The sequence below is a fragment of the Geotrypetes seraphini genome, chromosome 3 (genome assembly GCF_902459505.1).
Source record: "Geotrypetes seraphini chromosome 3, aGeoSer1.1, whole genome shotgun sequence".
Classification (NCBI taxonomy): Eukaryota; Metazoa; Chordata; class Amphibia; order Gymnophiona; family Dermophiidae; genus Geotrypetes; species Geotrypetes seraphini.
The window spans coordinates 125,994,473-126,007,837 of NC_047086.1; the positions used below are offsets into that span (position 1 = coordinate 125,994,473).

At 43.6% G+C, this 13,365-nt stretch overlaps 1 protein-coding gene across 12 annotated transcripts in view; it reads right to left on the reverse strand.

Annotated features, from left to right (window-relative positions):
• HMBOX1 (homeobox containing 1) overlaps positions 1–13,365 on the reverse strand; it is a 425,772-nt gene that overhangs the window by 77,846 nt on the left and 334,561 nt on the right. For all 12 annotated transcript variants that reach the window (XM_033938850.1, XM_033938859.1, XM_033938852.1 and 9 more), the window contains one exon: positions 3,554–3,649. In XM_033938850.1, coding sequence (XP_033794741.1) covers positions 3,554–3,649 — 96 coding nt within the window. The remainder of the gene's footprint in view (positions 1–3,553; positions 3,650–13,365) is intronic.

Below are 13,365 nucleotides of genomic sequence, written 5' to 3' on the forward strand. Positions count from 1 at the left end.
TGTGGTTCAGGAAACTTTCTGAAGCATTTTAACCATACTACACAAACAATTTCAGTAGCCATATCTGACAGCAAGACATACTCGTAAAATATATGTTCTATATCTGCAAGGTCACAAATATAAACAGAAGATTGAAGGGAGATTTGAGTACACATATGGCTGTAATAGCAGGTAAATAGCTATGGGTACTTGGATATGCACATAAGCAGGGGCTCGCATGCTTTCTGGCCCAGGCACCTTCTTTACTGGCCAGAATCTGAGGTACTTTCTGTGCACATTGAGAGCTCTATCAGAGATCTGAAACTTTTAGGGCCCCAAAATGACTGCAGGAACCTCATGGGCACGTACATACAGTCAGTCATTGCATACTTACAGTATTACTCTTGGGAATATGAAGAAATGCATTGGGCTATTATGGGGCTGCTTTTTCAAGATAAAAGGGTGAGATTTTAGAAAAGTATATGGCAACGCTGCTCTGGAGGGAAGAGGTCTCCAGGAGTGAGACCCTGAGTACACAAGACTTCTGGAGGATGACTGTGGGTGAAAGAATCCTCCCACAATGATGGATGGGCTGTAGTACCTATGAGGGAGACCCAGGAAAGCAAAGAGTACCCTATTTTCATGGTTTGCACATTGGGGCAAAGAGTAACTGCCCAGGAGTTACAAGACAAGGAACAGAAGACTGCAAAGGTAGAGTACATTTCTTTATTTGTAAAGACTCAGGCCTGAGTGTCATAATTAGAGTCAGGCCCAGATTTATGCCTAAGTGACTTGAACTATACTGTAGAAGCCTGACAAGATTGGACTGCTGAAGAGAGAAGCCATTGTTAATGTGAATGTTGCCATGGTAAGCCCTGCGTCTGTGATAGAAACAGACTGCTGGCTTGTTTGCCTGTTCAGCAATAAACTTTCCTTTTGATTTACACTGCATCCTGACTGTCTTTGGAGCTCCCAGTCTGCCAGCCACACTGCCACAATGGTCAAATGCTGTTTTAGGATTAGAAAGCTTTAGTGCTTTCTTATTAAAAATGTTTCTTTTTGGTCCTTGAGCTTTATATTTTTAAAAATCCATGTACCATGCGTATACTATTTGGCACTTTACATGTGTTAATATAAATCCTGTATACTATGGGGCTCATAATAAAAAAAAACACATCTAAAAAGTGGCCTAAATGGGTACTTGGACGATCAAAAAGCTTAATCGTCCAAGTATCCATAATCAAAGCTGATTTTAGATGTATCTAAAACCAGCTTAGGCCTTTCCCTTGCCTCTAAACGCACAGAGAGAAAAGAGGCATTTTAGAGGCGGGGGGTGGGCGGGAGGTAGGCTGACCTACACCTAGGCATACAACAGGTATAACCAAAACTTTAGGCAGGTTGCCTAGTCGGCACTTATATGTTTTGACTTAGACCAAATCAAAACAGGTATAAGTGCTGAAAAGGGGCCGCTGAGCTGATCGCGGCTGGCGCGATCAGCTCAGCAGCCCGGCAACCAACCCACCCCCCCACTGCAACCATCGGGGCAGGAGAGATACCTCATCTACCCTGCCACAATAGCGATACCACCAAGTGCCGCCAAATGCGGCAATTGGGATCGCTAAAGTGGCAGGAAAGATGACCTATCTCTCCTGCAGCGATCCACCTCTCCCCCTATCCGATCGGGCCAGGAGACAGCCCAAGCCCTCCTAGCCCCACCGACAACAATCGGGGCAAGAGGGAGCCCAAGCCCTCTTGCTCCGTGGCACCCCACCCCCCACCTGCCGATCATGATCGGACAGGAGGGAGCCCAAGCCCTCCTGCCTGGCGGCACCCCACCCGCCGATCACGATCGGGCAGGAGAGATCCCAAGCCCTCCTGCTCAGGCGAAACCCCCCCCCCACTCCCACTAAGATACGGGCAGGAGGGATCCCAGGCCCTCCTGCCCTCAACGCAACCCCCCACGACTGCCCCCCGCCGACCCGCGAACCCCCTGCCGACCCCCTCATCCCCAATCCCCCTCCCCGTTCCTTAAAAATCATTGGTCGGACGGACAGGTGCTAAGCCTGTCCGTCCGACAGGCCAGCCATCCCCGGAATGGCTGGCCTTAGGGCCTGATTGGCCCATGCGGCTCAAACCCTGCCCACAGGTGGGGCCTGAGGCGCCTGGGCCAACCAGAATCGGCCCAGTAGCCTTAGGCCCCCTCCTGTAGGCGGGGCCTTAGGCTCCCTCTTGCCCCAATTGTAGTTGGGGGTTCGGGGTGCCACGGGCCAGGAGGGCTTGGGCTCCCTCCTACCAGGATCGTTGTAGGGGGCGGGGAATCTTTAACCGGTATTGTTTTTGACAGACACCGGTTACAGAATTCAGCTTTTAGGCGAAGGACTGGCTCCTCCTTTGCCTAAAAGCCCTTGTTTTGGGCATTTGGAACAGGCTTTTTTTAGGTTGATTATATGGTGTAAGTTTAGATGTAGTGATGGTCTGGGTGTTTAAACAGCTGAACGTAGAGGCAGGCCATTATCAAAAAACCCTTTCTTTTGGAGTTTTTTTTTGATAATGGACATTTTCCCTGCTTCTACTTTCAACGTTTAAGGCCTTAGACCAAAAGGGGACTTAGACGTTTTGGGTTTTTTTATTATGCCCTTCCACGTTAATAATTATTATCATAACAGTACTAAGATTTAATACATTTAACATGGTGATTATCTACAATCTGTTGAATCAATATTCAGATGCCGTGGCCAGTATGTTTTTAAATGCTGTGTAGCTGCAGTGTATATATTTCATATATTAGTGCCTCTATCTGGATAGTGAGTGGCACTGAATATACATAGACAACTTTGATTGCTACTGGCTCTATGAATAGCTATGTGGTTAGGACATACTTTTTGTTGTCCTAAATTAACCTGCATAGTTATATGGATAGCAGTTGAATACCACCAACTATGTGTGCACTTAGACAAAATGCTCATGCTCTGTCCTAGAAATATCCAGTTAGAGCTGATCAGGTTTTAAAAATTTCAGCAGCATTATTCAGATAGTGCCACTGAAAATTGGTGGATAGGGCACTTACCTGAACAGGAGCTGCCTCTATATGCATAAGTGCTTTAGAATATTGACCTGTGTATTAATAGTAAGATGCTGAGTAGCGAGTACAAAATGTCTAGCTTATACTTAAATCCAAACATAGATCTTACATCCAATTTTTCAGCAGCTTATCATTAACATTTCTTTAAGTCCCTCAGAAAAATCATGATTACAGTCAAAGGGGATGAATGAGTCTTAAGGGACGCAGTCCTAGCTGTTTAATTTACATCAGGGCGCAGGCAAGATAACAAGGATCCATATTCACTGCAATTGATGCTGGAGAAATGAAACTGGGACAGAAGCAGAAGTCCTTTCCAATTGTATAATTAGATTTGCAATAACTGCATCCCTTCATTATTCCTTAGGGAGGGTAATTTTTAAATACCTGTGCAATCTGAATCTCTCTTGCAGTCTTAAAATTAACCCCCTAGGTGAGGTATGGCTTGTAAATGTATTTTCAGGTAACAATAAAAGACATTTGTGAATACATTACCAATGTTAGCTCTTCTCTTGATCTCCTTTCTTCTGTTGGCAAACCAATTATACACTTTCAGGGAAGTAACACGCTCCAGGTCAGATAGCTTTTTGCCTAAAACATTCAGCAAAAATAAAAAAAAACTTGGTTGTCTGCTGTTTCATGTTCTTATTTTACTTAATAACATTAATTTAAAAAAAAATTTTCAGAGTTTATTCATATGATTAATTTCATCCAAAGGTAGTTTGGAAATAAATATAACATTCAGTTTCAAATTTATTCAATTTTTGATATTCTAATACTTAAGATTTAAAGTAGCTCCCTACATCCCTACATTTCTACTTCAAGCCACTCAAGTTGAACTATGTTTAAAATCATGGAAGAATGGCATCAGTTTTTTGTAAAAATTCCTAAAAATGTTACATTTCACAGCAATTTGATAAACATGAACACTCAAAATACTCACTTCCTAGATTGAAAGAGATTACTTGTTAACTAGCCTAGATGGCTACTTAGGGCTACCTAAATGGTGCACCAATTACGCTCCTAAGAAATTACAAAGATTATACAGGTACTCGTTGACTTATGATCGCAATTGGTTCCGACTGATAGGTCATAAGTTGATCCAGACGCAAGTCAGCCTATGTTAAATTAAGGCAAGAATATTAGACTGGATAATGATATTTTAATAATTTTAATCATCTTAAAGCAATCTGTTAACAACATTTTCTTTCTATCTAAGTCAAATAACAATACAATTGTGGAAAAACAGACAAAAATAAGAAATAGAGTACAGTAAAGTACAGTGATGCCTTGGAATCCGAACTTAATCCTTTCCAGAACCCTGTTCGAGTTCCAAAGCGTTTGAGTTCCAAGACAATTTTTCCCATTGAAAATAATATTACATATGTTATGGTAAGGGTGGGAGGGAAGGGGTTAAATTTTATTTATTACTTAATTTCAATTGTCAATTTATTGATACACTTGTTATAAGATGTAAAAATGAATAAAGATTATGAAAAAAAAAAGAAAATAATAGAAACTGGATTAATCCGTTCCTGGGTCCCACAAATGGAAACTGTAACAGTAAATACACTGGATTTTAAGGTAAAATATTAACAAATACAGTGGTACCTTGGTGGGCCTATACTGCAAGGTGCTCATGTCACTGCGGGTTGTGCGGGAGGTGATGGTGCGTCCCAGCTCCAGGGTGTTGGCTGTAAATCAAACCGCCGCCGCCATCACTGAGTCTGGATAGGTACTGTTGGCCCTGCCATTCATGTGCTTAGCCGCTCCCGGACGCTGCCCCCCCGGAATGCCACTACCCCCCTCCTCCTCCCGCTGGGACTCTCAGGTGTTGGCCCACTCCTGCCGGACTCACCCCAACTCCTATGCTCCCCCCGCTGCTCTCGCCTCCCCCCCCCACACTGACCGGCCCTGTCCTTACCTGTGCGCCACCAGTGTTAGAAAGTGCCTGCTACCGGTTTTCTGCTGGGCCTTGAGCATCTGTGCATGCTCAAGGCCTTCTGAATTGTTTGCTTTTTTTTCTCTTCATAAATTTATCAATAAGGATGAAATGTGTCACGTGCCATCTGTTCAATCCTCGCAAATCGTTCAATGTTTGGGTCCAAATCTTCAAAATGGGCGAGGAGTTTATTCAGTAGAGATAAACCTTCTGACAATCCCTTTGTGGTGAACATTCATTGTGGTGATCTTTCTCTAATTCTCTTATTTTTTCTTCCACCACTCTTTCTTCTTCTAATTCTATCAGCTCTTCATTTGAAAGTTCCCCTGATTTCCGATCTAGCAACTCCTCAACATCTTCCATTTCACATTCCAATGAAAGGTCTTTTGACAGTTTCACTATTTCTTCACGAATCTCATCAAGTTCTTGTTCACTGTTAAATCCAGCAAAGGTATTCACATAGCGCTTAACACACTTCTTCCATACACCATCCATACACAGAAGCAAGATTTTCTATACACTTAAGAATGTTATACTGTTTCCAATAGTCACGTAGTTCAGGGTCGGCATCTATAGCAGCTATGGCTTGGGCAAAAGTGGTTCTGAGACAGTTTGTCTTCAACATAGCAATCGCCCCTTGGTCCATCGGTTGAATAAGTGGTGTAGTGTTCGGGGGCAAAAATAACACTTTCACATTGGGATAGAGATCAGCTAAGCGATGTGAATGTCCAAGCGCATTATCAAGCAACAGTAAAATTTTGAAGGGGATTCCTTTCTCCAAAAAGTACTCATGCACTTGAGGAATAAAACAATTACTGTACCAATCCTCAAATAAAGCCTGGTTCATCCAGGCATTACGGCTTGATCTATAATAAACTGGCAAAGTGTGCTTGTTCACATTCTTTGTTTTGGCTAGATGAGGAAAAATGTACACACATAGAAGATTTTTAGAACTACAGTGCTCCCTTACGAATTCGTGGTCTGCGGTCCTGGTCATTTGCGGTATTTTCCGCAAAGGGGTGGCAGGGGGCAGCAGGGGGATCTTGTTGGGGTGGAGGCAGGGAGTGTCATGGGAATGTTGGGGTGTCAGGGAGTGTCAGGGGGATCTTGGGAGTGTCAGGGTGGAGTCAGGGGGATGTTGGGGTGTCGGGGAGTATCAGGGTGGACTGTTGGGAGGATTTGCCATTGCAGCATGAGGAATTGGGCACTACTCCTGGCGGGGACATTAAGGGGGGACTTCGAGGGTTTCAGCAGGAGGGAGTGGGCATCCCTCCTGCCAGCCGACATTGCAGGGGAGGGGGGGAACTGATTGCGACAGGAAGATTCCCTAGCCGTGATCGGCTCAGCAGCCATGTCTATTTGAAATGTAGACCAGCATTTTGCTAGCCTACATTTCAGGTGCCTATCACGGCCCTAGGGAGATGCCTAGGGTTGCCTAAACTCACCTAAGGCCACTTCCAGGTGAAACCACACCCACTCCTAGCTTTGGGTGAGCTTAAGCATCCCTATGCATCTCCCTCAACAGCAACAGATGCTATGGCGTAGGCGGCCTGCTTTGGGGTGTTTAAAAAAAACATAACTTGCATCCTGATTGGCTGTTTAGACAGTGGTAGGATGCTTACCGCCGCCTACAATCGGGATGCCGTTTATAGAATTTGGCCCCAAGTGTTTTATTTTGTAAAACAGGACATGATCCATAGCAAAGTATTGACTTGGCTGGCTCAGTGACAGAACAATAGTTAAGACTGGGGTGCAAAGCCCCAGAGCTGCCCCCTCCCCCCTCCCCTGCCTCCGCTTGAAGAAGTGTCTATAGATAGGGCCAAATTAACACTATATATTTGTGGGAGCACCTTACCTTGTTCCTCCCTAGTTTATATCATTTCTCTCCCTTCCCCTCCGCAACACACATTTCGACTCTCTATAAGTAATAGGGAAAAGTACCAAAGCAGTAATAGTTTGTTAGTGTGAATAGAGAAGCTTAAAGTTTGGAGCAGAGAGTTGCCCAGTTTCAGCTGGAAGATTTGAGGCCAATCTTGGATTTCTGACAATCTTATCCTTGTGCATTATGCGGCCTGAAGTACTGATTTCAATGAGTAGAATTGGGGACCACAACTTGCACCCTGAACTGGAATGTACAGTATATTCCAAGGCAGGATTGGCCAAAATGTCTCCCTCCTGGAACTGAGTAACTTGGCAGCTCTACAGCAGTGGGGTGAAAACCAAGGGGGTTCATTTTCTTCCTATACTGCCTCTGAGATTTATGGACAATGTGTCTGAGGTATAAATTTTTATTTATGCAACTTTCAATAATTTACATCCAAACACAAATTTGTAAGGCCACGTAATTGGATGAGTGTAGTTGCCTCAGTGTTGATGGATGGTGTTTTCCTGGGTCTCATCCTGCTGTCTCTTCTCATCTCCTTCAATTATCTTCAATATCTTCTGTCTTGTTATTCTTCATTGCACAACATAGCATGCAGAACAGACTTGCTGTAACCATACCAAGCTATCTTCCTTTTCTCTTCACACTGTTCTTTCAACAGCTGCAGCTAGAACAGGAGATACCTGGGACCTTGGGTCCAATTGCTATTTATTTTATTTACCATGTAAACCCCAATACAGAACTCTACAATCATTCTTAAGTTTTTCAGATTCTTTCTTTTCAGATTATGTTTGGAAATTCATTAATATGCAATGCAAACACAAAAACTATTCAGAGCACTTAAACATATTTCAGTAATTTGTACATTTTTGCATAATTTCCTAGAAATTCCAGGTAGGTATACATATTACACAAAATTTAAAGTTAGTTGTTGATTTTCCACATGAAATGTACTATTTTTTCACTAGTGTTTTTTAACATAGTAACATAGTAGATGACGGCAGATAAAGACCCGAATGGTCCATCCAGTCTGCCCAACCTGATTCAATTTAAATTTTTTTTTTTTTTTTCTTCTTAGCTATTTCTGGGCAAGAATCCAAAGCTTTACCCAGTACTATGCTTGGGTTCCACCTGCCAAAATCTCTGTTAAGACTTACTCCAGCCCATCTACACTCTCCCAGCCATTGAAGCCCTCCCCTGCCCATCCTCCACCAAACGGCCATACACAGACACAGACCGTGCAAGTCTGCCCAGTAACTGGCCTTAGTTCAATATTTAATATTATTTTCTGATTCTAAATCTTCTGTGTTCATCCCACGCTTCTTTGAACTCAGTCACAGTTTTACTCTCCACCACCTCTCTCGGGAGCGCATTCCAGGCATCCACCACCCGCTCCGTAAAGTAGAATTTCCTAACATTGCCCCTGAATCTACCACCCCTCAACCTCAAATTATGTCCTCTGGTTTTACCATTTTCCTTTCTCTGGAAAAGATTTTTTTTCTACGTTAATACCCTTTAAGTATTTGAACGTCTGAATCATATCTCCCCTGTCTCTCCTTTCCTCTAGGGCGGGGGTCGGCAACCTGCGGCTCCAGAGCCGCATGCGGCTCTTTTCCACCTTTGCTGCGGCTCCGGTAGTGTGTCACACAGGCATGCAATTACAAGTCCGGCGTCGCGGCGGGAAATAGCCATGCTGGGCAGTGAGCTCAGCACATACACAGATGAAAGCCTTGCTTGCTGATTGGTCCGGCGGCCCCGCCCCGCCGTGCCGCCGGACCAATCAGCAAGCAAGGCTTTCATCTGTGTAGTGCTGAGCTCACTGCTCAGCATGGCTATTTCCCGCCGCGACGCCTTGTAAGATGCACGCCTGAAAAAGAAATCATCCTGGCCGGGGTCGGTGTCATGCTCCGGAGATCTACAGCCTTCCTATCTCCCTCTCCCTTCTACCTGCTTCCGGCCACATCCCCTGCTCCGCGGCTCTCTTCGGCAACTCAGCAGCAGCGATCGACACAAGCTTCTGACGTCGGGGCCTACCCTCTGCGAGTCCCGCTTGTTTCAACTTCCTTTTTCCACAAAGGCGGGACTCGTAGAGGGAAGGCCTCGATGTCGGCAGCTTGTCTTGATCACTGCTGCTGACGAGTTGCTGAAGAGAGCCGCGGAGCAGGGGGGTGTTGCCAGGTGCAGGTAGAAGGGAGAGGGCCAGATGCAGGACTCGTGGGTGAGGGAGCAGAAGAGAGAGAGAAAGAGAGAGGGGAGGGAAACAAAAGGAAATATTTCATACTGGGCTGGGCCGGAGTGGAGGGAGGGTGGAAAGATTCTAGCTACAGGGTGCAGTAACAAAGGAAAAGGGGAGAAAGCTGAAAATGGAGATAGTGACACAAAGAAGAGAAAGGGTAAGCAGGACCTACTGAATAAGGATAGAGATACAGAGGGGACATGAAGAGGAGGTGAAATAGAGACATAGAAGTAATGCTGAAAAAGTGTGTGGGGGGAGATAAAGACATTGAAAGGGCAAATGGTGAACATGGGGTAAAGACAAGGACAGAGACAAATGAAGATTCTGAAAAAGTGGTGAGATAGGGATATAGGTGAGATGGACACAAAGAAGGGTGATGCTGGAAAATAGGTGGAATGGTAATTCTGACAGACACAGAAGGGAAATGCTGGATCAAGGAGAGATGGGGCTCAGGCTGGTTGGAATGAGGAGAAATGCCTTGTTGGCCCGGAACTTCCTCTCCTACGTCAGAATTGACGTCAGGGAGCGGAATGCTGGTCAGTGCAACACTTCTGCAGGGAAAGCTTGGGACGGTGGTGGCTTGGGGGCTGTTCCCCGATTGCGGTGGCAGCAAACCGAGTGGCTTGGGGGACGGCACGGAGACAGAAAGAAGGGGGAACAGGGAGACAGAAAGAAAAAGTTTGGGGAGAGAATGAGGTCTGGAGGAGAGGAAACATACAGGAGGCTGAAAGAAAGGAAGAAAGATTGGATGCACAGTCAGAAGAAGAAAGTGCAACCAGAGACTCATGAAATCACCAAATAGCAAAGGTAGGAAAAATGATTTTATTTTCAATTTAGTGATCCTGTATATAGCATTAAGATAAGAAACAATATATGCAGTGTTAGATTTGTTTTATAATGGTTTTGCGGCTCCAAGTTTTTTTTTTCTTTTCGAAAACGGGTCCAAGTGGCTCTTTATGTCTTAAAGGTTGCAGACCCCTGCTCTAGGGTATACATATTCAGGGCTTCCAGTCTCTCCTCATACGTCTTCTGGCGCAAGCCTCCTATCATTTTCGTCACCCTCCTCTGGACCGCCTCAAGTCTTCTTATGTCTTTCGCCAGATACGGTCTCCAAAACTGAACACAATACTCCAAGTATGACATTTCCAAAACTGACACAATCTACATTTATGTACTCCGTCTTTATGGTTTGACTTTTTTCATTTATCACATGGTTTGGAAACGGTGGGCTTGGAACATGTTTTTACGATCAGCTGTCTGCACTTGTGAACAGTTGTTAAAAAAACTGTCGGTACAAATGGTTTTATTTGATTTTCAGCGCAAATAGATAAAAAATGGTTATTCTTTCTTAATGATTTTAAACTTGAAGTATATATATTAGAGTACTGTATTTTTCACTCCATAATATGCATTTTTTCCACCCCCAAAAAGGGGGTGGAAATAAGGGTGCGTCTTAAGGAGCGAATGTTAAAAAAAATCCAAAAACCTGGTACCTTTTTTTTTTTTTTTTGCATCCTGGCTCCTAGTGTGCTTTAAGCGCGCCTACCTCGGTTCCTCTGTTCTCTTCCGGCAGCAGCACAGCAGTGCACGAGGCAGGCACGTGCTTTTTGCATGCCTGCCTGGTCCAGTGTTGCACTCCGAATGGCTGCCATCAGTTCTTGTAAGTCCTGCCGCTAGAGAGCAGGGGAACCTAGGCAGGAGTGTGGAAAGCGCGCTGGGATAATGGATGCAAAAAAAAAAAAGGGTACGGGGGGGGACTGCTTTGGGGCTGGCTGGCTGGTTGGGGGCTGGCTGCCACTGCATGTGCCTATCATTAGACGTGCCCACCAGTAGACATGCCCTGTATGTACCCTGTCTTGGCCTACCACTAGACCACTAGAGGGGGACAGGGTACAGGGCACACCATTTTGTTCAGAATTTTTTTTTCTTGGTTTTTCTTCCTCTACAGGTGGGTGCGTCTTATGGTCAGGTGCATCTTATAGAGTGAAAAATACGGTATATATCAATAGCCAATTTTCATAAAAGGATCATTTTCTCATTAGGATTTGTTTGTTTAGAAAAAGATTCACTTTCATATTGGGACTCGTTTGTTCATATGGTATATGAAACAATCTCATAGGTACAATTTTTGTATGATTTCTGAATAATTATGCTGGTTTGAATATAAATTTATTCGTGTTATCTGAAATGGTCCTTTTAGATAATTAAAAAAAAATTTATTATTAAAAAAAATTCTTAATTTGTAGCATTACAGTAATAACATTTTTTAAGAAGGCAATGTCTTGCAATAATACAACTATATTAATTCAATGATGCAAATTGTATGATGTCATAATTTTGTAAAAATTTATTGCAAAAACATTATATTAGAATTTTCAAATAGATGCATATTATGTGTTGTTCATTTTACAGCGCTAAATATACTCCCCTTTTATAAAACCGCAATAGCAGTTTTTAGCGCAGGCTGACGTGCTAAATGCTCTGCGCTGCTCCCAATGCTCATAGGAACTCTATGAGTGTCAGGAGCAGCGCAGAGCATTCAGTACGCTGGCCTGTGCTATAAACTACTATTGAAGTTTTGAAAAAGTGTGGGTGGGGGTATATTAGGTACATTTGATTTATAAATGTGATTTCTTAGATATATTGGTATGTATGACAATTGTTTTATTTATAAGTTTAATATATTTATTTATATATTAATTTAGACCCCTAAGGTAGGCTTTTGGCCTAAACACTAGCAGTGTCAGGTCTCTAAAAATAAAGAATATTTTAGTCCCAGTTCAGTAGGTCTGTGTACTGTTTGTGTGACAATGTACTGAGTACCATCCTTGGCTGGAGGACCAGTTCCACATCCCAACTGCTTCCTGACACAAAAGGTATGAGCTTGAGCCTCGCTGCTTATTGATACAGTGCATCACAACCTGATTATCCATTTGAATGAGAATAATTTGATAAACCTTTAGAGCCTTAATAAATCATCCAGATAAACATTGTTAGATTTATTCCAGTGATCCTATATTTGATACGGAGGGAAAGGCTTAAAATTAGGTCAACTCCTGAATACAGATATTTGAGAAATTGTTCAACGGCTATTGATCATCATATTGATGTTATTTGGAACTATTCTCAAAGACAAGAAGAATGATATCATAGCTTCCAGATCATATTTAGTTAATGTTCCATTGAACTCTGATGTTTTATCAATCAACACTGCTGTTCCCATACCGGCCCAACGTAGAACAGCAGTGTCAGCCTGTTAGCACTGGTATGTGTATGGTAAGTAAAGTGCTGGAGGAGAAGGACTGCAACGCCATTCATCTTGGGTGCAGAAGAAAGGAGAGCAGCACCACTGGCCTTGGCACCATGGATGTTAACGTGAATGAAAATTACCCAGAATGAGATTATGTAACGCATACCTGTACACTTAAATTCTTGCTAAACTTTTATATCAAAAGCATTTATTTAGAGCATTTTTATGTACCATAAACTACTAAGCAAGAACATAACTACATTACTTGCAATTGAATTACACAAAAAGAATACAAAGATAGCTCCTCCCCCTCCCCAACAACTACATTACAATCCATTATGATCTACTTTCAAAGTGGCTGCTGTGACATCTTGTGGCAGTCTCACAAGATTGCTACTAGAGGTCATGGCAGCCTTTTTAAGAGCAGAGCCAGCATGGGCAGGAATGACTGGGGATCACTCCTCCTACCTTGATTATACTCCTAGAATGCTAGGAATTGTTAGATAGGCCCGAGGGGGTCCCTACAGGTGGGCAGGAGGAAGAAACTCTTGTTCAGAGGAGAGAGGGAGATAAACAGGACAAAACACAAATTTTCAGCTCCCATTGAAAACACACAGTCGGTTTCAGCCAAAACAGAAACCAAGGCTGCATTCTTTTCACCCAAAAAGAAACCAGGCAGAAAAGGGATTTTAGGCCAGTTTTGGCACTGTAACCAAAACTGAAATTCAATCGACTCTAGTCAAAAGTGCGGGGCTGCGTCTAGAGGGCCTCTGTGCATGCGCAGATGTTGATGCGATGAGATAATGCGCACGTGCATATGACTTCATCACATCGGCGTCCACGTATGTGCAGACAAGGCCCCGAGCTCAGGGACTTCCAAAACCCAGAAAAACTACCAGGCTTTGGAAATCTATCCGGGTACCCGGGCAGTTCTCTAAAAAGAGGACATGTATGGGTTTTCCCAGATATCTGGTAAACCTAGTTCTACCTCAGGGCA